Genomic DNA, 24,204 nt, shown 5'->3' on the forward strand with positions numbered 1-24,204 from the left:
TGCTCGAAGGAGAACTCCAGTCCCGCCTCCTTAGGGCCATTTTAGTCAGACTCCTCTGCAGCCCATCTAAGGTCTTGACATTCATCACCAAAAAAAGGCAAGATGAAAGTCAGCAACAACAAAAGAAAATTGCACAAGATTTGTCCGCAGCAAGCTGTTATGGCCTGGAATGCACTACTTGAAAGAATGATGGGAGCAGATTCAACAGTAACTTCCAAGAGGAAATTGTATAAGACCATAAGATATTGGAGCAGAATTAGGCCATTTGGCCCATCGAGTCTGGTCCGTCATTTGATCATGGCTGATATTTTCCTCATCCCCATTCTCCTGCTTTCTCCCCATAACATCTGATCCACTTATTAATCAAGAAATCCCCCTTATTAATCAAGAACACCTGATTTGTGTTTGAGGTGCTGTTATCTACAGGGCTACAGAACAAGAGCTGGAAGGTGGAATTAGACAGAATAGTCCTTTCTTAGAACATAAGAACTAGGAGCTGAAGTAGGCCGTTTAGCCTCTTGGGCTTCCAGCGCCCTGCCCCGTTCTCTGTTACCCTTCACCTCATTCCTCATTAAAAATCTAACTCCTCCTTCAATTTACTCACTGTCCCAGCATCCATCGCACTCTAGGTCAGCAAATTCCACAGATTCACAATCCTTTGGGAGAAGTAGTTTGTCTTCAAATCTGTTTTAAATTTGCTCCCCCTTATCCTGAGACTATTTTAGAGTGCCCCACAGAAGGAAGCATCCGCTCCATGTCTACTTTATCCATTACTTTTGTCATCTTATCTACCTGAATTTGATCTCCCCTCAAGCTTCTAAACTCGAGAGAGTACAGACCTAAACTGCTCAATCTCTCTTCATACGCCAAACCCTTCATCACTGGAATCAGTCTTGTGAACCTCCTTCGAACTGCCTCCAATACCACTACATCTTTCTTCAAATAAGGGGACCAACACTGTGCACAATACTCTCGGTGCAGTCACACCAATGACTTGTACAGTTGCAACAACACTCCTTATCTTTATACTCTATTCCTTTTGCTTTTAATGCCAACATTCCACTTGCTTCCTTTATTACCTGCTGTATCTGCATGCTAGTTTGGGTTCTGGGGAAAGAGGGGATGGCGGGATTAATTGGAGAGCACTTTCCAGCAACCGGGACGGGCTTAATGGCCCAAAATGGCCTCCTCCTATGCGGTAAGATTCTGTGATTCTAATTGCAATTTTTCTTGCAGATCTTTCGCCAATTGTCTAATTACTACCCACTGAAAAGCATCTGTTACATATTCACTAATTGGCTGGTTTATAGGGAAAGAAAGCAGTGAGGGCAATGCTACAGTAATCATCCTATCGTGACACAACAGTGCTATAATAAGATCACATAAGCGACTCGTTTTTGAATTATTTATGCTGTAAAGATAAACATTGCTAATAAAGAGGGAAAATTGCGATTGAAAACAACACGGCACATGCATATGCATTAAGACACTGCAGCTACCCTCAGGTGACTGAAGAAAAAATTGTCTCCGTGCAGGAGTCAATTATACTTCATCAGTGTCTAATTCAGATACAGGCACACGATGTTCTGGCTTATTAAGCACATATACAGTAGCACAGATGAGATTCCTATTTTAGAAGTGACCTGTGACCAAACTCGCTCAGGTTGCTTGCGAAAATGCAAGATAATGGCGTTGATAATCCTGGTCGGGGCTCTCCGGCCCTTCCCAAAGGCAGGGCCTTCCAGTCCCGTCCAATACGCAACCCTCCCTCCACCCCAAGGGTGAGTCCCCTGGTGGCAGGACAGGTGAGCCATGAAAAAGTCGGTAGACATCAGTAGGGACCGGAAGATCCAGCCGGCGGTCAACGGCAGCTGCCAGATGGGCCGGAAAATCTTCTATTTGAATAAGCTGGTTCTCAAAGGCTGAAGGGACTCGGGGGGTCTTTCTCTGGGAAGGAGAAGGCCGAAGGGTGACCTTAAAATTATGAAGAGGTTTGCAGCGAAGTTGTTTCGACTTGTTGGGGAGTCCAAAACTCGGGTTCATAAATATCAGAGCGTCACTATTCAATTTATTAAGGAGTTCAGGAGAAACACAACCAGTGGTTGAGGTAGATCACATCGAAGCATTTATGGGGGACGCTGGATAAGGGGAGAAAGGAATCGAAGGTTATGCTGCTCGGGTTCGATGCAGTAAGGTGAAAGGAAGCTTACCTTCCTTTGCACCTTACGATGCAGTAAGGTGAAAGGTGTATAAACGTTGGCAGGGAACACATGGGCCTGATCCCCTGATGCACGTCCTGTGTAATTCTGTATAATTCAGTCTCCTGCCCCACTTTGCTTCACCCTAGGAACTAATGGGGGTGACAAATGGAAAAAAAAAACAGAACTGGTTCCGTAGAATAGTCACATTGAACTCAAAACTTTACCTCTGTTACTCTCTGCACAAAGAGAGTCATAGATAGATGTCATAGAGTCATAGATGTTTACGGCATAGAAATAGGCCCTTCAGCCCAGCTTGTCCATGCCGCCCAGTTTCTATCATTAAGCTAGTCCCACTTGCTCGCATTTGGTCCATATCCCTCTATACCCACCCTGCCCACATAACTGCCTAACTGTTTTTTAAAGGAAAAAATTGTACCCACCTCTACCATTCCAGATGCTCACCACCCTCTGTGTGAAAGGATTTCCGCCCTGGTCTCTTTTGTATCTCTCCTCTCTCACCTTAAACCTATGCCCTCTAGTTCTAGACACCTCTACCTTTGGGAAAAGATGTTGACTATCTATCTTATCGATGCTCCTCATTATTTTATAGATCTCTATAAGATCGCTGCTAAGCCTTCTACACTCCAGGGACCAAAAAGTCCCAGCCTATCCAGCCTCTCCTTATAACTCAGACCATCAAGTCCTGGTAGCATCCTCGTAAATCTCTTCCAACGCCTCGGGTAAATCTCGGGAACGCATGTTAAAGTGAGACTAGCTGTCTCTCTCCAGTAAGATGTTGCCAGAACGGCTGGGTTTTTTCCGGCATTTTTTGTTTTTACTTCAGATCTCCAGCATCCGCAGTATTTCGCTTTTATTTCAGGCAAATGGAATGTTAGCCTTTACTGAAAAGAGGATGGAGTACAAAAATGTCGTACTACAACTCTGCAGGGCACTGATGGGACCGTATCCAGAGTGCTGTGTATAATTTTGGTCACTTTCCAGAAGGGAGGACATTGGAAGCAGTTCAGAGAAGGTTCACTGGACCGATAGCTGGGATGAGGCTTCTTTGCCTTATGAGGAAAGGCTGAGCAGACTGGGCCTCTACTCACTGGAATTTAGAAGAATGAAAGGTGATCACATTGAAACATGCAAGATTCTGAGGTGGCTTGTCAGGGCAAATGCTGAGAGGATGTTTCCCCTCAAGTGGGAATCTGGAACTAATGGGCATTGTTTTAAAATAAAGAACAAAGAACAAAGAAAAGTACAGTACAGGAACAGGCCCTTCAGACCTCCAAGCCTGCACCGACCATGCTCCCCATCTAAATTAAAATCTTCTACACTTTCTGGGGTCTGTATCCCTCTATTCCCATCCTATTCATGTATTTGTCAAGATGCCCCTTAAACGTCACTATCGTCCCTGCTTCCACCACCTCCTCTGGCAGCGAGTTCCAGGCACCCACTACCCTCTGTGTAGAAAACTTGCCTCGTACATCTCCTCTAAACCTTGCCCCTCGCGCCTTAAACCTATGCCCCCTAGTAATTGACCCCTCTACCCTGGGGAAAAGTCTCTGACCATCCACTCTGTCTATGCCCCTCATAATTTTGTAGATCTCTATCAGGTCGCCCCTCAACCTCCGTCGTTCCAGTGAGAACAAACAGCTTATTCAACCGCTCCTCATAGCGAATGCCCTCTATACCAGGCAACATCCTGGTAAATCTCTTCTGCACCCTCTCTAAAGTCTCCACATCCTTCTGGCCCCCTGTTTAACATGGAGATGAGGAGGAATTTATTCTCTCAGAGGATTGTTTGTCTTGGGAATCCTCTTCCCCAGCCAGCAGTAGAAGTTGGGTCATTGAATGTATTCACGGCTGAGTTTGACAGGTTTTCGATTGATCATGGAGTCAAGGGTTACGGGGGAGTAGGCAAGAAGTGGAGTTGAGGTCATGATCAGGTCGGGAAGAGTGGGCTCAGTGGGCCAAATGGCCTATTCTTGCTCCTGTTACATCTTCGCCAAAAGATGGGTAGAGTGGGAAATGGAAATTATGCCCTTCTAGGGAACAATTCTGAGATTGGGGTTAAAGAAGGTTACGGGGAAAAGCAGAGGGTATATCCAGTAATCCAACATGTGGGAATGTCTGATGCCGGGCAATAATTGGAAAGTGGTACGTTCATCGGTACTTAGTTCAATAAATTCCTGAATGGTGTCAGCTGTAACTCATGGTGGGATCTATCCGAATGGGAAGAGTCCCTTAGCGTGTGATTAGCCGGGTGTTTCCTGGCACTCGGAGTGCTGAGAAACACCACGCTGTTGAATGGCCATTCAGGGATCGGGGCCTCTGTGAGGAATGCACGGTCGAGGCCGCACTTAGTCCCTTTCCTGCACTGAGGAACTCTGCGTCTGGAACTCCTCAGTGCAGAGAAAGATTGGGACACCATTCTTAAAAGGCATCCCAATCACTCGACCGCCTAATGCAACCCCGAGTCTCCCCCCAACTCACTGACCAGCCCCCCCCCCCCGCCCCCCCCACCCGCTGACTGCCAGGCACCCACATGCCCAATCCACATCATGCAAAAATGCCAGCTTGCTCCCCCAACCCGGTACCCAAGTGGCAGTGCCAGGGTGCCCAGGTGGCACCAGCAATGCCAAGCTCCTATCCTGCCCAGAAGACATGCACCTGGGAGCCTCCAATCCCCTGGGAGACTCCCATGAGTGCCGTTCCATCTGGCCCCCATTTATAGGTGCCAGTACTGAACGGCGCTCACCCAAGGTCTCCAAAGCAAGGGAATTAGATCCCAATGCCTCGGGTAAATCTCAGGAACGCATATTAAAGTGAAACTAGCTGTCTCTCTCTAATATGCAGATTTGTTAGAAAGTGATCCCGCCCCAATGGCGGGATTGACATCACGACATCCCGCAAAATCGCGTTAGGCCTCGCAAGGGATGGCGAGCCAGGTCCAGTCCGGAAAAGGGATCTCCCAGCATTTACCGGCCACGCTGCTTTTTGGACGCAACCCGACTGGCAGATCTCGCCCTCAGTCACAGCAATTTCACCGAGGAGTCAAAAGTTTGTGGATTCAGCTCTCACTCGAGGGATTTAAGGGTCAGAAATGTAACTGATCCGGCTACACAAAAATACTGGGTACAAGTGGAGGCTGGGTATTCTGCAGCGGGTAACTCACTTCCTGGCTCCCAATGCCTGTCCACTATCTACAAGGCAAAAGTCAGGTCTGTGACTGGAGGAGTGTGATTCCAACAACACTCAAGAAGGCCAACAAGAAGATAAAGCTTAATTGACACCCTGCCCACAACCTTAAACATTGTCTCACTGCCACCTTCTCAAGGAAAGTTAAGGATGGACAATAAGTACTGGCCTTGGCATCGATGCTTCCATCCCATGAACAAATGTTCAATGTTACTTCAGTATCACGCTGATGCTGTTCTGCATTGTCAGAGCAATCATTTTTGGGATGAGGTCTTTAACTGTGCCTCAGGCAGAAGAGCAGGGCAGCTCTCTTTAGCCAATATCTATTGCTTAACCAACATCACAAAAAGCAGATTTTACTATTGTCACTATATTCTTTTTGGAAAATTGGCAGCATCTATATTAAACTTTGAAAGTATCTCATTGGCTATAAAGTGTTCTGGGTCGTGAAAGGTGCTTTATAAATGCAAGCTCTTTCAAATCTTGAAGAAATTACAATCTCAAAATAACAAATGAGGCCTTTGGGGATAATTTCCTATGGAAGAAGCAGGTTTATGTTAATTATCTTATGACTTAATGTCCTGTGGAAAATGGGTGTCAAGGTATTATGGACAGCGGTTGGGCTCATTTACAAATGCCAGCAGAGATTTAAGACAAGTGGTAAATCTTTTAAACTGGTGAAGTTAAAAGCATCAATTAAGTCAATGATTTGGCAATTAACTTAGCCACGCTGTAAATTCTCAGCAGTCACTTGGCAATCTCGACCGGAGTTAAGGGCTTAATACAAATCAGGTGACTCAATGGTTTCAGCAGTAAGGGGGTAAGGGGGCAAACATGACACTCGCGCATGTCCTTTTGGAAGAGGTACAAGTTGAGAAAGAGGTTGACCACTCAAAGCATGGACAGGAAACAATCCTACCCATCATTCCTTTGAACTCATTCTCTTAAGGAAACCATCTTGGAGCTGCTATGACAAGCGTCCTCGTGTTACATATTTGGCCCCCCCGCCCCCAACTCACACCGCAAACCTAAATTTGAGCATCTGAGCCGGCTCCAAGCCTGACAATTTTAATGGTGCCCGGACCAACAAGTAACATGCCCAGTTTGTATCCACAACTTACCAGTTTTATTCAGGTCAGGTCCAAGTGCCAGCGAGCCTGTGGCCTACATCAAGGGTTCCTGCTCTCATCCTAACACTCATTCCCCACTGCGTCTTGGCTCTACTCCGATTTTTCAGCCAATAACTCTGAGGGATGCCATATTCAAGGCAGTCAGAGTACTTGTGCCGAGATGCTCAGCGACAATGGGTGTGCATTGCAGGAAGGTGATATACAAGGGTCTGGATTCTCCGATTTTGAGGCTATGTCCCCATGCCGGCGTGGGAACGGTGGCGTTTTATGACAGAAAATATGGCGTAAAATGGCTACCGATCCTCCATTTGACTGGGGGCTAGCATCAAAGCAGCGTAGAGCACCCGGCTCCAGCTGCTGATACGGCCCGGAGATTTGCCGGGTCCGTGGCCGTGCATGCGCACGCTGGCGGCCTGCAGCGGCCACGGCGTGTTACACAGCGGCGGCCGCTCGCGGACCCGGCCTGCAAAATAGTGCCCCCCCTTTGGCCGGCTTGCGCGCCCCGGACCACCCCCCACATTGCCCCCAGCCCCTGATAATGTCCCCCCTGCTCACGGATCGGCCCTCTCCCGACTGTGGCGGCACTGGACTGAGTCCGCAGCCGCCATGCTGAGTTCCCGCTGGATGAGACCACACGCGACTGGTGCCGTCGGGAACTTGACCGGTCGGGGACAGAACATTGGGGTCTGAGGCAATGTCCTGAGGCTGTCGATACGGGTACGCCGCTTTGGAGGGGGCGGAGCATCGCAAAAGTGGCGCCGCCCCCGATTTGGTCGGGAAGTGTGATTTTCCGGCCGAACGCGATTTCGCCGTCGGCGACCAGAGACCCCAGCCCAAGGTATCTTGGGTATACAAGAGGCAGCACGGTAGCACAGTGGTTAGCACTGTTGCCTCACAGCCCCAGGGTCCCAGGTTCGATTCCCGGCTTGGGTCACTGTCTGTGCGGAGTCTGCACGTTCTCCCAGTGTCTGTGTCGGTTTCCTCCGGGTGCTCCAGTTTCCTCCCACAAGTCCCGAAAGACGTGCTTGTTAGGTAATTTGGACATTCTGAATTCTCCCTCCGTGTATCCGAACAGGCGCCGGAAAGTGGAGACTAGGGACTTTTCACAGTAACTTCACCACAGTGTTAATGTAAGCCGACTTGTGACAATAATAAAGATTATTAATATCTTGGAGACTCCAAATCGCTCCTCTTACTGATCTGAAGACTGAACAGCTGCAAATTCCCCAACTTTTAAGTCTTCCTGGTTGCCTGCCAATGACACCTGTGGGATTGGGCAACGTGCCACATCCAGCCTTGGTTGGGAAGTGATCGGTATCTTGTTCATGGCAATGGTACCAGCTTCAATCCTTTCCCCAAAGGTGTTGAGAAACAGCAATAATTTCACACCACCCGCTAGCGTCCATACAAATTTTGTTAGTTTCACCCACATGGAGGTTCATTAAGAGAACCAAGGAAGAGAATCTGACCAAACCACCCGATTCTCTCCCAACTTCCGAACACTGGGCGAAATTCTCCGGAAACGGCGCGATGTCCACCGACTGGCGCCCAAAACGGAGCAAATCAAATGGGCATCGCGCCGCCCCAAAGGTGCGGAATGCTCCGCATCTTTGGGGGTCGAGCCCCAACATTGAGGGGCTAGGTCGGCGCCGGACGAATTTCCGCCCTGCCAGCTGGCGGAAAAGGCCTTTGGTGCCCTGCCAGCTGGCGCGGAAATGACATCTCCGGGCGGCGCATGCGCGGGAGCGTTAGCGGCTGCTGACAGCTTCCCACGCATGTGCAGTGGAGGGAGTCTCTTCTGCCTACGCCATGGTGGAGACCGTGGCGGAGGCGGATGGGAAAGAGTGCCCCCACGGCACAGGCCCGCCCGCGGATCGGTGGGCCCCGATCACGGGCCAGGCCACCGTGGGGGCACCCCCCGGGGCCAGATCGCCCCGCGACCCCAGGACCCCGGAGCCCGCCCGCGCCGGTAAGGTAGGTGGTTTAATTTACGCCGGCGGGACAGGCATTTTAGCGGCGGGATTTCGGCCCATCCGGGCCGGAGAGTCGAGCGGGGGGGCCTGCCAACCGGCGCGGCGCGATTCCCGCCCCCGCCGAATCTCTGGTGCCGGAGACTTCGGCAACCGGTGGGGGCGGGATTCACGCCAGCCCCCGCCGATTCTCCAACCCGGGGAGGGTCGGAGAACTTCGCCCCCTATCTTTTTTCCCAAGTGGGAAAAACAGAGTGGTGAGGGAAGGGGAAGAGGGCATAGCTGTCAGAGGGAGATGGTGGAGATCAAAGAGAAAGAATGGGAAGAGACCGAGAGGCCACTTTCTGGTTCATGAAGAACATTTTTGATGGGACTCGTAAGTGAAATTTAATCGTGCAACAGGCTGCAGCAATCCCAAAATTAATATTGTTCAAGGGGTTTAATTTAATTTATTTATTTAACTGCAACATGGGCTCCAGATTGCTTCAGTAATTCAGGATGAGCCATCCAACTCGGCAAGGCCTACAGCTGCACTAATAGCAAAATTAACTCTGGGACAGCGAAAAGACACATGTGCCAAGATGCCGAGAGAACGACAACAGTGAAATGAGCATTGATAATGCGTGTAGCCCTTGGATAATAAAGCAAAGAAATAATAGATGTTATAAATGCTTATGTTTTAAACAAAGAACTTTCCAGTTCAGGGCCTGAGATTTGTTTTTTCAAACAGTGAGGTAGGCCCTTTTACTCAAATAGAGAAGCTAATTAACATCGCATGCCAAGTATTCATGAACCATGCCCAGTATTGAAACTGAAAGTCGCTGCGAACAAATATTCTCGATTAATTAAATCATAAGAACTGCGCGAATAACTTCAATTACATGTAAAATTGTAAATAATAAGTCTATTAACATAAGTCGGAGAAAACGTGATATGAAATATTTGAAGCAGACAATAATATGTATTAGATGTAATTACCCTGTCCAGCTGCTCATTCCAGGAGTCTGATAGCATCACTTTGCAAATTACAAATTTACAAAGGGCATCCTCTCTGATTGTGACCCTGGTGCATTTACCCCCCTTGACTTCCGCAAGTTTTCTCCAACCATTAACACAGTCAACCATTATCCCTCAGTGCCTACCCTCCATACCTTGAACCGATGGATATGTCCTCATATAGTTCAACTCTTACCTATCAATCATGGCCAGAGCAGTTGTATAATTGGACCTTCTGTTGCTCATTATTTGGACCACCTGTTGGCACTTGCCACATAGATCTTCCATAAATATGCTGTCGGCTCTTCCAGTCAGATAGTGGCGAACGAGCCACAATTTATATTTGTAAAACAATAAGTGCATTGAAGTTATTGTCTTTACCACCGCTCCCCCCCCCCCACCCACACACACACATTCTGTATCCATGCCATGAAATTATCCCATTTCCTGCCACTGTTTTAGCCAAAACGCAACTGCTTGCAGCTTCAATGTGCTTTTCATCTATGCACTGAGCCATAGAATTAGATACTAACACAGCACAGATGGAGCAGATTTGGACCACTGCACCTCTGTCAGCTTTTTGGTGCAGTTATCCAATTAATCTGTCACCTGTTCCCATATCCTCCCTATCTCGTCTCCATCGCAAAGACTGCTGATCTCCACTTCTAGAACGTCACCTGCCTCCATCCCTACCTCACTCTAGGTGCTGCCGAAACAAACATCTCTGGGCTCGGCTATTTGAAAACCCTCCTGGCGATGAGCTTCCCATTGTCCATACTCAGAGAACGGCATCTCATTCAAAGCTCTGCCCTCTGTGTTCTCAGCCACAACAAGTCCCGCTTATCCAGTACCTCAGAGAGGCCAAACATCTGTCTATCTCAGCCAGTGATGGAGCTTCCACAATATTCTGGGTTAGAGAATTCCAAAGATTCATAACTATTTTGTCCAGAAGATAGGAAGGAAAATTTCTGTCCACGTCAACATGGCAGCTTTCTAAAATTATTAATTAATTTTAAGTGGACCCTGAATCATACCAGATGAATTTCTGACCTTCAGAAAACCAGTCGGAATCTTGTTTTCTGCGAAGAGGTACTAATGACCCCTGTGACTACAGAAAATCAAATTCCGCAGAAATGCACCAATGACCTTTACATTTCTACGACAGCACCCCAGGCAATGGCAAGGGTATGCCTGGAAGGACAAAAGGGACCGTGATTCCTCTATTAAACTTCTAAAGATTCCAGACCTGGAAAAATACATCCTTTTGTAAAACCCAGTACGAGGTATGTTACATGACCGTCCCCTAGTTGCCCGAATCTACAATATTACTGTGTGGAACTCAACCCAGGCAGGCTACCATTTTACCACCCAACAGGTAGCAGCAGAAGGAGCTCTCATCAGGTAAATTGCCTGGCCGTCATCTCTGCTGTGGACTCCTGGAAAAATTGGAACTCGTGCATCAGTGCCTAAAGGAGTAACGCATTGTGGGCGTGCTTTCTTCTGGAAAGATGGGTCGCCCTTAATAGGGGACAAAGATCACTCAAGTTGAAAGGTTGGGGAAAAAGCACTCCCATTAAAATTGCCCCATTTACTTATCCGCTCTGAAGTAGCCAGGAACTGACTGTTCCCTGGATTACTAACACTGCACCGACGTGCACTTTTAGCCAAGTGCATGATAGCCGGGAAGGAATGTCTATACGGGACTGATCAGGCAGAGATGGATAAATGATAGCCCCTGTCGTGGCAGAGGTGGGCCTTCATGAATAAAAGGAGTGCCGCTTGGAAAGTGGAAGCAAGATGTTCTATCACTAGTGTTCTCCCTTCAGTTTGGTTTTATTGTATTCATTGTTCCCAATGAGGTCTCCTCCACACTGGGGAGGCTAAACGCAGACCGGGTGACCACTTTGCGGAGAACCTTCGCTCAGTCCGCAAGCATGACTCAAAACTTCCTGTTGCGTGCCATTTTAACTCAGCACCTTGGTCTCATGCTCACATGTTCCCATCCTTGGCCTGCTGCATTGCTCCAGTGAAACCCGGATAAGCTGGAGGAGCAGCATCTTATCTTCCGGTGGGATACTTTGCGGCCCTCGGGACTCAATTTTCAGTTTGGCAGTTTTCGACATTCTCTTTCATTCTATTCCCCCCTTCTCTTTTTTTTCCTCACATTCAATTCATGTATTGCCTCAGTGCAAAACACCCGCTCCCCCTCTCACACCAGGCCATATGTCGTTGTTCTGAAAATTGCTGCTTTTTATTGCAGTTCCGACATTCTCTCATTTTCATATTTAAAAAAAAATATTTTTATTTGTTTCCAGTTTACAAATTATAAAATATTCAACCAGATTCATACATTGTGCAAAACGTATCCCCCACCTCCCAACCCAGCCCCCAATTTAAAAAAAAAATGTTGTTACCAATTTTCCAAATTAACACCAATACAACAATGACAAAGAGTTTATGACTCAAATCGTTTACTCTGAACACAGTATGGGCCCCCCAACACCCACACCAGGCAACCCCAGCCCAATCACAAATGCGCAAAAAATGCCAACTTGGCACCATCAACCTGGCACACTGGCAGTGCCCATGCCAGCTGGCAGTGCAGGGCTGGCACCCAGATGGCACTGCCAGGTTGGCACTGCCATGGTACCCAGATGGCAGCAGTGCCTGGGCACCGCCCTGCCCAAAGGACATGCAGCTGGAGGCCCCCAAACCCTCAAGAGACCCCCATAAGTGCTGTTCCATCTGATCTCCAGTGCTAATTGGCACTCGCCCAAGGTCTCTGAGACAAAGGGTTGAATCCCTAAGCGTCAGGTACCTCGGGAATCTGCACATTCGAGTGAGGCTTGCTGCTTTGAACTATCATGCAGATTTGCCAAAAAGTGATCCCGCCCATTGTGGGTGGGATTCACATCGCAACGTCTCGCGTGATTGCGTTGAATCTCGCAAGGCATTGCGATCTGGGAGGATCCCGGGTGTGGGGTGTCCCGGCTTTCAACGGCCACGCTGCGCCACGGTGAGCTCAAGTTTTGACGTAGCATGGCCGTTGGATTGCGTCCACACTCTCGGGTTGTCCAAAAGGCATTCAAATGCTGGCCTGGGAGAGTCGGAAATTCAAAGGATCAAGCTTCCGTGAGCGACTGGTTTTTCCATGACCTTGGGGCGGGATTCTCCAGTCCCCCAGTTTCCCGGTGGCGTGCCTTTCGCTGGGGGCGGGATTCTATCTTCCCACTGCTTGTCAATGTGATTTCCTATTGCAAACATCCCACGCCGCTGCGAAACCCGGGGGTGCGCTGCCAACAGGCAAAGTGAATCGCAGCAACCGGAGAATTCCGACCCTTGAGTTTCCTTGTGTTGCCTACGACAAGATTAAACAGCGCGTGTGGAAATCCAACTGAGTTTTAATTCCAGGGATTTTATTTGTAGCAACTGCGGGTCAGCATTTCTGATTCCTTCATTGTAAGTCTTCATTTAATTCATGGTTTTTTATCATCTGATGCTTTTAAAGACCTTGTCATTAAGTTGGCACTTGCTAGCAGGGGTGATTTGCAGTCATCAGGCTACTAATCCTTGTACTTTGATGTTGTATTCATGTCGTGTCTTCAGAGAGTTCCACTGCTGAGTGAAAGTCAGGAAGCATAGCATGTATTGCTATTATACCATATAAATTCAACTGCATAAATAGGCTATTGCTTCTACTAAAATAGCAGACTGAAGAGTTCCCCCTGAACATGTTAAAAGCTTTGCAATGTTAGCACGCAGTAATTCAAGATACGGAAGAATTACTTCAGCTTTACTATTTATTCAAAGCAACGGGCAGGAAAATGCCAAACAGCTCCTTTTGGAACCGATGTAGACGAGAATGTGGAGGGGATGATAAGTAAGGTTACGGGTGACACGAATATTGGCAGGGTGGTTGATAGCGAGGAAGAAGGTCTTAGGTTGCAGAAAGATATAACGGGTTGTTTGGATGGGCAGATCAGTGGCAGATGGAATTTAACCCTGAAAAATGTCGGTTGGTGCACTTTGGAAAAAGTAAAAAGACAAGGAGGTACTCAATGAATGGTAGGACACTGGAAAGCTAAGAGGAATTAAGGATCTTTGGGAGTTTGTCCACAAATCCCTGAAGGTGATAGGACAGGTTAATAGGGTAGTTCAGAAGGCATATATGACCTTGCCTTTATCAGTCATGGGATGGGTTATAAGAGCAGAGAGATTATGTTAGAGCTGCACAGGACTTTGGGTAGCCCACAGCTGGAGTACTGTGTACAGTTCTCGTGAGCTCACTATAGTAAGGATTGATTGCACTGGAAAGGGTGCAGGGAGATTCACCAGGCTGTTGCCTGGCATGGAGCATTTGAGCTTTGAAGAGAGGCTGGATAGGCTTGGGTTGTTTCTTCAGAGCAGAGAAAGCTGAGAGGGGACCTGATTGGGGTGTACAGGATTATGAGGGATGTGGAGAAGGTGGGCAGGAAGCAGCTGTCCCCTTAATTGAAAGGTCAATAAGGAAGGGGCATAACTTTCAGGTGAAGATAGAAGGTTTAGAGGGGGTTTGAGGAAAGATTTCTTTTCCCAGAGGCTGGTGGGAGTCAGACACGCACTGCCTGGGAGGGACGTAGAAGCAGGAAGCCTCACAACTGTTAAAAAGCACTAGGATGAGTGTCGATTTAGTGTAGTTTTGTTGGTGCAGGCCTGGTGGACCGAAGGGTCTGTTCTGTACTGTATGACCATTTAGATCCCAGTTCAGAATGCTTTGCTCCAGTGTTTTTGAAAATGGCTTTGTGGTTGGGGCAAGGGAGGGGGGTGGGGGGGGGAATTGTGGCGGGTGTGGTGTCATTTGCTTCTCCAACCTCACTTTAAAACATAGGGCTGGCACTGTGGTACAGTGGTTGGCATTGCTGCCTCACAGCTCCAGGGACTCAGGGTCAATTCCAGCCTTGGATGGCTGTCGGTGTGGAGTTTGCACTTTCTTACCGTGTCTGCGTGGGTTTCCTCCAGCTGCTCCGGTTTCCTCCCACAGTCCAAAGATGCGCAGATTAGGTGGATTGGCCTTGCTAAATTGCCCCTTAGTGTCCACAAATGTACAGGTTAGGTTACGGGGATAGGGCAGGGGAGTGGGCCTCCGGAGGGGGCTCTTTCAGAGGGCCGGTGCAGACTTGATGGGCCGAATAGCCTCCTTTTGCACTGTAGGGATTCTATGATTCTTCTATGCTTCTACAACTGTCAAGATTTTTAATGTGTGTGCAGATAAAAGCATATTCAATTGTACCACACATTTCCATAGCTCCAATGCACTGGCTTTGCATGTAACAATTAAACTGCATGACATAACATCATACCTCAACTGATCTAATAACGTTCACATCAACTGAACAGGAATGGACCTCATCTATTCTCTGTCAATGGGTAACACGTTAAACTGAGGCTAACTGGTGAATGTTAAAGATCTTATTGCACTGCATTGAAGACGAAAGGATGTGGGGTCCTTGAAAGCGATCAGAGGAGATTTACCCAAATTGTCTCCGGGATGAAGGATTTTAGCTCATTGTGACAAGTTCAGATAAGTTAAGGCAAAGAAAAGCTGCTCCCACGAGCTGACGTATTAGGGTTTTGTGGAAGAGATGCAGGGGATATGTGAGGAAGAACATTTTCACGCAGAACTCGCTGTCCATGGTAGAAACGGAGATGATGATTAATTTCAAAAGGAAATTAGATAGGCATATGAAGGAAATAAGCTTTAATGCTCCTATAAATCTCTGACTCCAAAGGTGAATTCAATGCCCCCGTGGTGGCATAGTTGTATTGTCACTGGACTAGTAAACCAGAGACCCAGAGTAATGCTCTGGGGACACAGGTACAAATCCTGCAAAATGGTGAAATTTTAATTAAATAAAAATCTGGAATTAAAAGTCTAATGATGACCATGAAGCCATTGTCATAAAAACCCATCTGGTTCACTAATGTCCATCCTTACCTGGTCTGGCCTACATGTGATTCCAGATCCACAGCAATATATTTGATTCTTAACTGCTTCCTTAAGGGCAATAAGAGATGGGCAATAAATGCTGGCACACTACTCCCATCCCTGGTCCTTGGAGGGGGCGGGGGGGGGGGGGGGGGTGCATGCAATGGGAACAGTGTTGATAGTGGCAGGACCAGAAGACCCCCATTGCCAACATTAAATTCTGCCCTAAGAATGCGAGAATATGGGCAATAAATGCTGGCCTGACCAGCGACACCCACATCCTGTAAATGAATAGAAAATAAAAATAATTCTCCCCGAAGTCATGGTCGATAATTATCCCTCAACCAACATCATTAAACATATCTTATGTGGGCAGAAACACAGAACATTTTATGGGAACAAGCTGTGTGCGGCTTGCAACATGTTTAAGGAGGTTCCGAGGTTGTAAATGTAAGCCTTTTTATTGCATGGGGCTTAACACAAGCTTGCGATGCAAAGTCTTCCATTTGTAAAACCTGCCCATGTCCAATTTCATCCCCTGTATGTTTCCGTTCTTAAAATAAAAGCGCTGAATCTGCCCAATCACTTCAATCTCTTTCTGTTTGTGCGCAGATACTGAACTGCTGTATCGCACCGCGGATGGAAATCTGGAGAGACTGAATGTTGAAACCATGGAAATGACACTGTTGATGACAAACCGGAAATTTGTAAGCATTTCTTCAGCCTTTCATCTGGAAATCATGCCCAAAATTTGTAATGAATGTTGGAATCCACTGTAAACTAATCGAGATTTCACAAAAGTGCAATTCGTAATTGTTTAAAAAAAGTGAGGCTTTGTTTCATAACAGTGTGACAATTTGATGAATAATTAGTGTGTTTCTTTTTACAGCAAGTTCCGACTCAATGCACCCCCAGGCACTTGCTTTTGTTTTGCTTTTGATGATCGAAAAGTTTGAGTGTAGGCTTTCAGTTGCAATCTCTGTGCACTTGAGGTGGGATTATTTCCTGTGTGTGGCAGTGGTGTCAAATTCATCAACACATTGAGAGAAGGAGAATGTTCACGTCGTTCCTTTGCGTATCCTTAGAATGCCTCAATGTGCTTTAAATCTGTTGCACAGGCAAGCATTGCAACCAAATTAGCAACGTCAGGGTCTACAGGCAACGAGTAGGTGAATGATCGGTTAGTCTGTTTTGGTGGCTTTGGTTGAAGGATGAATGTTGATCAAAGCACTGGGATTGAACCCTGCCCCTTTTCAAATACAGTAAGAAATCTTACAACACCAGGTTAAAGTCCAACAGGTTTGTTTCAAACACTAGCTTTCGGAGCGCTGCTCCTTCCTCAGGTGGTTGTAAGACTTCTTACTGTGCTCATCCCAGTCCAACACCGGCAACTCCACATCATGGCTTTTCAAATACAGTCCCAGGATCTTTTAAGGCCGTCAGTCTGGTCAGGCAGACTTAACGTCTCATCTGAAAAATGGGACATCCAACAATATGGGCCTTGCTCACAGCCCTGATGTGTCAGGCGAATGTATGTTCTCAGATTTCTGTTTAAACCTTTTGGCACCAATGAGATGAGGCTCACCTTCGTAACATTGCCCAACCCTGTGCCAGCCTCAGCTTATCTGCTGCTGAAACCCTCACCCACGTCTTCACTAGCTTTTAGACTTTATTATTTTAATGCTCACCTGGCTGGCCTTCCACATTCTCCCTGATGCACGATCAATGACCACTAAAACGAGGCTGTAGTACAACTGAAGGCTTTAATAAGCTCAGCAGCACAGGTACAGAATGAGGGCTGCTGGGACGGCACGGGTTCTTATACTCCGCCTATCAGGGCGGAGCTATTATACACTCTAGCCAATGGCAAGCATGCAGGTTCTACCAATGGTGCTTCAGCCTCTCAGGTACCGTAATACCTATAATACCACATTCAGCCCCTGTTAAAGAAAAGTCCGGCAAGGTGGCGGCCAGCAACTACAAAACATAACAACATGGTATAATTGGTTATGGAGGTACCGTAATACCCCCGTACAGTGTTTAGTAACTATTTACAAGTCTGGTAGCTGTTTACATTCGGTGTTTTATATTTACAGATTACAGTTAAAATGAAGCAATTAGTCGATCGGGGGCCCCGGTCGTCCTGTGTGATCATCGGAGCCTTGGTGGTGACTCCAGTGGAGGCTCGGCGTCTCTGACTCCGGGAGCATGGCTTCGATCTCCATGGCAGCTTTGTCACCCCTGCACGGCGCTGGTGGGGAAAACGGCTGACCTGGGGAGGGAGCGCCTGCGGGGGTCATCGCTGGGTGGGGGGGCCTCGACGTGGGCGGCGGAAGGACCGATCCTCCTGTGAGGGGCTGGTTTAGCACACTGGGCTAAATTGCTGGCTTTTAAAGCAGACCAAGGCAGGCCAGCAGCACGGTTCAATTCCCGTACCAGCCTCCCCGAAAAGGCGGCGGAATGTGGCGACTAGAGGCTTTTCACAGTAACTTCATTTGAAGCCTACTTGTGACAATAAGCGATTTTCACTTTCACTTTCATGAAGGTGCTGCGGTGGAGGGGAGGGTGGGACTGGTGGCTGGAATGTACGTGGAGTTCCGGTGGGCGCCAGGTCCCGTAGGGAGACCGTATCTTGTCGGCCGTTGGGGTACGCCACGTAGGCGTACTGGGGGTTAGCATGGAGCAGATGGACCCTCTCGACTAACGGGTCCAACTTGTGTGCCCGCATGTGTTTTCGGAGCAGGATGGGTCCGGGTGCTGCCAGCCAGGTCGGGAGCGAGGTCCCAGAGGAGGACATCCTGGGGAAGACAAGGAGACGTTCGTGAGGCGTCTGATTGGTGGTTGTACAAAGTAGTGGCCGGATGGAGTGGAGGGCATCCGGGAGGACTTCTTGCCAGCGAGAGACTGGGAGGTTCCTGGACCGTAGGGCCAGTAGGACGGTCTTCCAGACCGTTCCGTTCTCCCTCTATATCTGTCCGTTACCCCGGGGGTGTAACTGGTCGTCCTGCTCGAGGCGATGCCCTTGCTGAGCAGCAATTGACGCAGTTTGTCGCTCATAAAGGAGGACCCCCTATCGCTGTGTATGTAAGCGGGGAACCCGAACAGTGCAAAGATGCTATGGAGGGCCTTGATGACGATGGAGGTGGTCATGTTGGGGCAGGGGATGGCAAATGGGAACCAGGAGTACTCGTCAATCGCGTTCAGGAAGTACGTGTTGCAGTCGGTGGAGGGGAGGGGGCCTTTGAAGTCCATGCTGAGGCATTCAAAGGGACAGGAAGCCTTTATCAGGTGCGCTCTCTCTGGCCGGTAGAAGTGCGGTTTGCACTCCGCGCATAATTGGCAGTCCCTGGTGGCTGTCCTGACCTCCTCGATGGAGTAGGGCAGGTTGTAGGTCTTGAAGAAATGGAAAAAGCGGGTGACCCCCGGGTGACAGAGGTCCTCGTGGAGGGCTCGGAGGCGGTCCACTTGTGCGGTGGCACATGTGCCGCGGGACAGGGCGTCAGGAGGCTCGTTTAGCTTCCCGGGACGATACAAGATCTCGTAGTTGTAGGTGGAGAGTTCGATCCTCCACCTCAAGATCTTGTCGTTTTTTATCTTGCTCCGCTGTGCATTATCGAACATGAAAGCCACCGACCGTTGGTCCGTGAGGAGAGTGTATCACCTGCCGGCCAGGTAATGCCTTCAATGTCGCACAGCTTCTACTATGGCCTGGGCCTCCTTTTCGACTGAGGAGTGGCGGATTTCGGAAGCATGGAGGGTACGGGAGAAGAAGGCCACGGGTCTGCCCGCTTGGTTGAGGGTTGCTGCCAGAGCTACGTCAGACACGTCGCTCTCGACCTGGAAGGGGAGGGACTCGTCGATGGTGTGCATCGTGGCCTTTGCAATGTCTGCTTTGATGCGGCTGAAGGCCTGGCGGGCCTCTATCGACAGGGGAAAACTGTGGTTTGGATCAGGGGACGGGCCTTGTCCGCGTAGTTGGGGACCCACTGGGAGTAGTAGCTAACAAACCCTAGGCAGCGCTTCAGGGCCTTAGAGCAGTGAGGGAGGGGGAACTTCATAAGGGGGTGCATGCATTCAGGGTCGGGGCCTATAACTCCATTTCGCACTACGTAGCCGAGAATGGCTAGACGGTCGGTGCTAAAAATGCGTATATCCTTATTGTATGTTAGGTTAAGGATATTTGCGGTCTGGAGGAATTTTCTGAGGTTGGTGTCGTGGTCCTGCTGGTCATGGCCGCAGATGGTGACATTATCGAGATACTGGAATGTTGCCCGTAAACCGTACCGGTTAACCATTTGATCCATCTCGTGTTGGAAGACCGAGACCGGGGTCCGCACGTGGCCCTGGGATATGGGGGTGGCGGTGACCGCTGGCCACTTGGGGCCCGTGGAGAAGTTTGTGGTGGCGGTCCGGAGTCGCCGCTGGAGACCGCGGCCACCGCTCGGGCCTGACATACCCCCACCAAATGGCCCTTTTTGCCGCATCCCTGCAGGTGGATGCGCGGGCCGGGCAGCGTGGCGGGGGTGCTTGGCCTGTCCGCAAAAGTAGCAGCGGGGTTCCTCGGGGTTGGCAGGCCGCCTTGCAGTGCAGGCCTGCGGGGGAATGGGGGAAGTCTCTGGGTCGGCCGCTGAGGGGTTCCACGCTGCCCAGTGCCCAGGGGGCTGCCGCGCGGTCGGGAGCGTAGGCACTGGCGTTCCTGGAGGCCACGTCCAGGGAGCCTGCAAAGGGCCCGTGCTTCCCTGAGACCCAAGCTGTCTTTCTCTAACAGGCGCTGGCGGATTTGAGATGAAAGCATACCTACCACGAAAGCGTCCCGGACTAAGAGTTCTGTGTGCTCGCTCGCCGAAACTTGCGGGCAGCCACAGCTTCTGCCCAGCACCAGGAGTGCGCGGTAAAATTCCTCCAAGGATTCCCCAGGGGTTTGTCGCCTTGTTGCAAACAGATGCCGGGCGTAGACCTGGTTTACCGGGTGAATATAGTGTCCTTTCAGCAGCTCGATTGCTGCATCGAAGTCTTCAGCTTCCTCGATGAGGGTGTAGATCTCTGGGCTCACCCTTGAGTGCAGGACGTGCAGTTTCTGCTCTCCCGTGGGTGCGTTTTCTGCCGTCTCGAGGTACCCTTTAAAACACGCCAGCCAGTGCTTAAAGATCGCCGCTGAGTTCGCCGAGTGGGGGCTGAGTTGCAGACACTCAGGCTTGATTCGGAGCTCCATCCTTTCTTCTTAAAAAATCTAGCTTATTAAATTGATGCACGATCAATGACCACTAATACGAGGTTGTCGTACAACTGAAGGCTTTAATAAGCTCGATGTTTCCCCCAGCAGCTCAGGTACAGAATGAGGGCTGCTGGGACGGCACGGGTTCTTATACTCCGCCTATCAGGGCGGAGCTATTGTACACTGTAGCCAATGGCAAGCATACAGGTTCTACCAATGGTACTTCAGCCTCTCAGGTACCGTAATACCTATAATACCACACTCCCTCCATAAACCCGACGTCGTCCGCAAATCTGCTGGCCGTGTCCTAACACACACACCAAGTCTTGCATGCCTTTCGCACCTGTGGCCACTATCCTACATTAACTCCCCGTGAAGAAATGCCTCCATTTTAAATTTTTCATCCTCGATTTCAAATCCGTCTGTGGTCTTGCCCGTCCCTGGGCGAGATCCTCTGTCCCACCGCACCCGTTTTCTGGTGCGGTGTGCCGCAGCCGGCACGGGATCCTCCGTCCCAGCAGCCGGTCAGTGGGGCTTCCCATTGTGGGCACCCCTACGTCGTCAGGATATCCACGGGCGTGAGTGCGCTGCCGGCGAAGTGGAGGATCCTGCCGACTGAGAATCCCGCGCCTATCCCTGTCATCTCTTCCAGCCTTACAACTCACCAAGATATCAGCACTTCTCTAACTCTGGACTCATCCTCAATTTTAATTGCACCGCCATTGGCCTTACCTTCATCTTCCACGGCCCTAAGCTCTGCATTCTCTTCCCTAAACCTCGTCACCTCTCTATCTTTTTTCTCCTTTAAGATGCTCCTATGGTGAGGTTTTTGGTGATCTGCCCTGATTTCTCCATAGGAGGCCATTCAATCAATCGCGCCGATGCTGACTTTTCAAAAGATCAAATCAATTAGTCTCACTCCCCTGCTTTTTCTCTATGGCCCTGTAATTTTTTCTCCATCGAGGATTTATCCACATTCCTGCTGAACGTTAGCATCGAACCCGCTTCCACCATCCCTTCAGGTCATTGGATTTAAAGGGGCAACACGGTAGCACAGTGTTTAGCGCTGCTGCCTCACAGCTCCAGGGTCCCAATTCAATTCCAGCCTCGGATGACTGTCTGTGTGGAGTTTGCACTTTTTCCCCTTGTCTACGTGAGTTTCCTCCAGATGCTCCGGTTTCCTCCCACGGTCCAAAGATGTCCAAAGGTTAGGTGGATTGACCATGCAAAATTGCCCCTTAGTGTCCAAAAAGGTTAGGTGGGGTTACTGAGTTAAGGGGATAGAGTGGATGTAGGTCCAGTGCAGACTCGATGGGCCAAATGACATCCTTCTGCACTGTAAATTCTAGGATTCTATGCTTTCCACATAATAACATACCACGTAAAGGTTTTTCGCTTCATATCCAACTGGCTGATTGCCTTCAATCCCCGCTCTCAGGTTACCAATCTCCCCATTTACTGCATCAAATCCAGCATTACATTAAACACCCCTATCTGCTCTAAGGCGCTCCTTTTACCCCACCACATTACTGAAGCCATCGCAGGGCTATGGGGAAAGAGCACGGGCATTGGACTGATTGGATAACTCCTTCAAAGACTTGAGAAGCCAGGCTATCTCCTCCTGTGTTGCATGATCCAATCTGAGCAAGACAGCTTCTTGAACAATGAATGCTTTCAAGGTGTGAGATACTTCAATGGATTTATTAAACATCATGTGTTGGATTTTCCGCCCCGCCGCGTCACATTTCTGCCTCGACCCGCCGGCGGGATTCTCCGTTACGCCGGCCGGTCAATGGGGTTTCCCATCGTGAGGCAGCCCCACACCGTCGGGAAACCCCTGGAGCCCGGCAAGGTGGAGCATCCCGTCGGCAGAGAATCCCGCCCCATGAATTCTCAGCTCATCACAACAATGAGGAATGTCAGCACTGAGGAATGTCCAATTTGTTACACTTCTGAGTTGTTTTTTTCTCTCAAGTCGTGCGTGTAGAGTCGAGAGAACTCATGGCTCTGCAGGTCCGTCTCCTGAAAACGTTCCTCGGAAGTTTAGATTTTGGGCACGATGTAATGGGAAACAGAGTCCCATTTAACAGGACTTTGCTGGGTTTTTTGGCCTTGGCGAGGAACATCCGTCGAGGCTGCAGGTACATCGTTTCTGCACTGACGAGCTCGGTTCACCAATGCAGGAAGATTACTCGCTGATCGGGACACCATTTTAAAATGCTGGCCCGATCTTTTGACCCCCACCCGCGGCCTCCAGACCCCCCCCCCCCCCCCCCCACTGCACACAACTTATCTCTTAGGGGTTCCTCCAGCAACCCCCCCACCCCACATCTTATGGGCAAAGCACCTCAGGGCTGATGCCTGGCACAGGCAACCTGACATCCTGGCAGTGCCAAAGTGCCAAGCATGTCCAGATGCCAGCGGGAGTGCCATGGTATCACCCTACACAGAGGCCAGCCACCCGGGGTCTCTAATGGCTGGGGAGACCCCCTCAAGTGCAGTTATGCCTGGTCCACATTTGTGGAAACCTGTGTCAAACATCACCCTGGCGAGGTCTCCCAGGCAAGGCCGTTAGTACACCGGTGCCAGGAAAACCCAGCATAGACATATTTAAATGAGTCGTGTGGTCAGATCGTGATGTCACGCGAAATCTCATTAAATCTCAGGAGTCGTTTTGAGCGTCACGAACCTTGGTAGAGGACTCTTGCGAAATTCAACAGCCTCGTTGCTTCACCAAGTCAGGAGAGACAAGACCATTAAATTGTGCCCTTCTTTTCTCAGGGGTTGGGGAGGGGAAGGGTGGGAACCCTGCACACTGTCCCTGCAAAGAGCTTGTAGACAGGTACAGGGGCTGCCGGATGCAGAGGTGAACTGGGCACGAAGGTGCTCTGGTGCCTTGACCCAGTTGTAAAAAATCGGCTTTAACAAAGAACAGCCCTCCAGTCACCCCTCACTCCCTCTCATCACTCCTCCTCTTACACTCCCCTCTTCCATTCATGCCAATCCATGCCATCTCATGACTGCCAACTGATCCCAATGTCCCCCATCCTATCCAATGGTAACCTATCCCCCTCCACCCACCCCATATCCTTTTATAGCCCCATGGCAGCTCATGCCAACCCATGCTACCACCCTTTTACTTTACATCCTCCATGCCAACTCACCCAGCATCCAATTTGGGAAAGACCTCAGGACCCATGCTGAGATTAAATAAAGTTCTCAAGTGTCTATTGATGAATTAATTATGATATAAACCCATTAATACATTTATTTGCTTTAATTCCTTATAAGAACAAGCATTTGTATTCATAGTTCCATTTCAAAGAGTTTATGAGCACTTGGAGCTGTCAATCAATCGGTGAACTGACAAGCACCCCGTCTGATAATGATAGGTTACAAAATAGCCCTTAGACATACATCAACAGATTGAGTGAAATAACAGGCACTGATTTTATTGACCCTGCAGTTTTTTCCCCCCAAAATTTGAAAGGCAGGAGATTTAAATGCCTTGATAGCTCCCTTG

The 24,204-nt window shown here is 49.2% G+C and overlaps 1 protein-coding gene across 3 annotated transcripts in view; it reads left to right on the forward strand.

Annotated features, from left to right (window-relative positions):
* Positions 1-24,204, forward strand: part of dpp6a (dipeptidyl-peptidase 6a) — a 1,922,242-nt gene that overhangs the window by 1,171,724 nt on the left and 726,314 nt on the right. For all 3 annotated transcript variants that reach the window (XM_072508192.1, XM_072508190.1, XM_072508191.1), the window contains exon 4: positions 16,079-16,173. In XM_072508192.1, the coding sequence (XP_072364293.1) occupies positions 16,079-16,173 (95 nt within the window). The remainder of the gene's footprint in view (positions 1-16,078; positions 16,174-24,204) is intronic.

Source organism: Scyliorhinus torazame, chromosome 6, assembly GCF_047496885.1.
Source record: "Scyliorhinus torazame isolate Kashiwa2021f chromosome 6, sScyTor2.1, whole genome shotgun sequence".
Taxonomy (NCBI): Eukaryota; Metazoa; Chordata; class Chondrichthyes; order Carcharhiniformes; family Scyliorhinidae; genus Scyliorhinus; species Scyliorhinus torazame.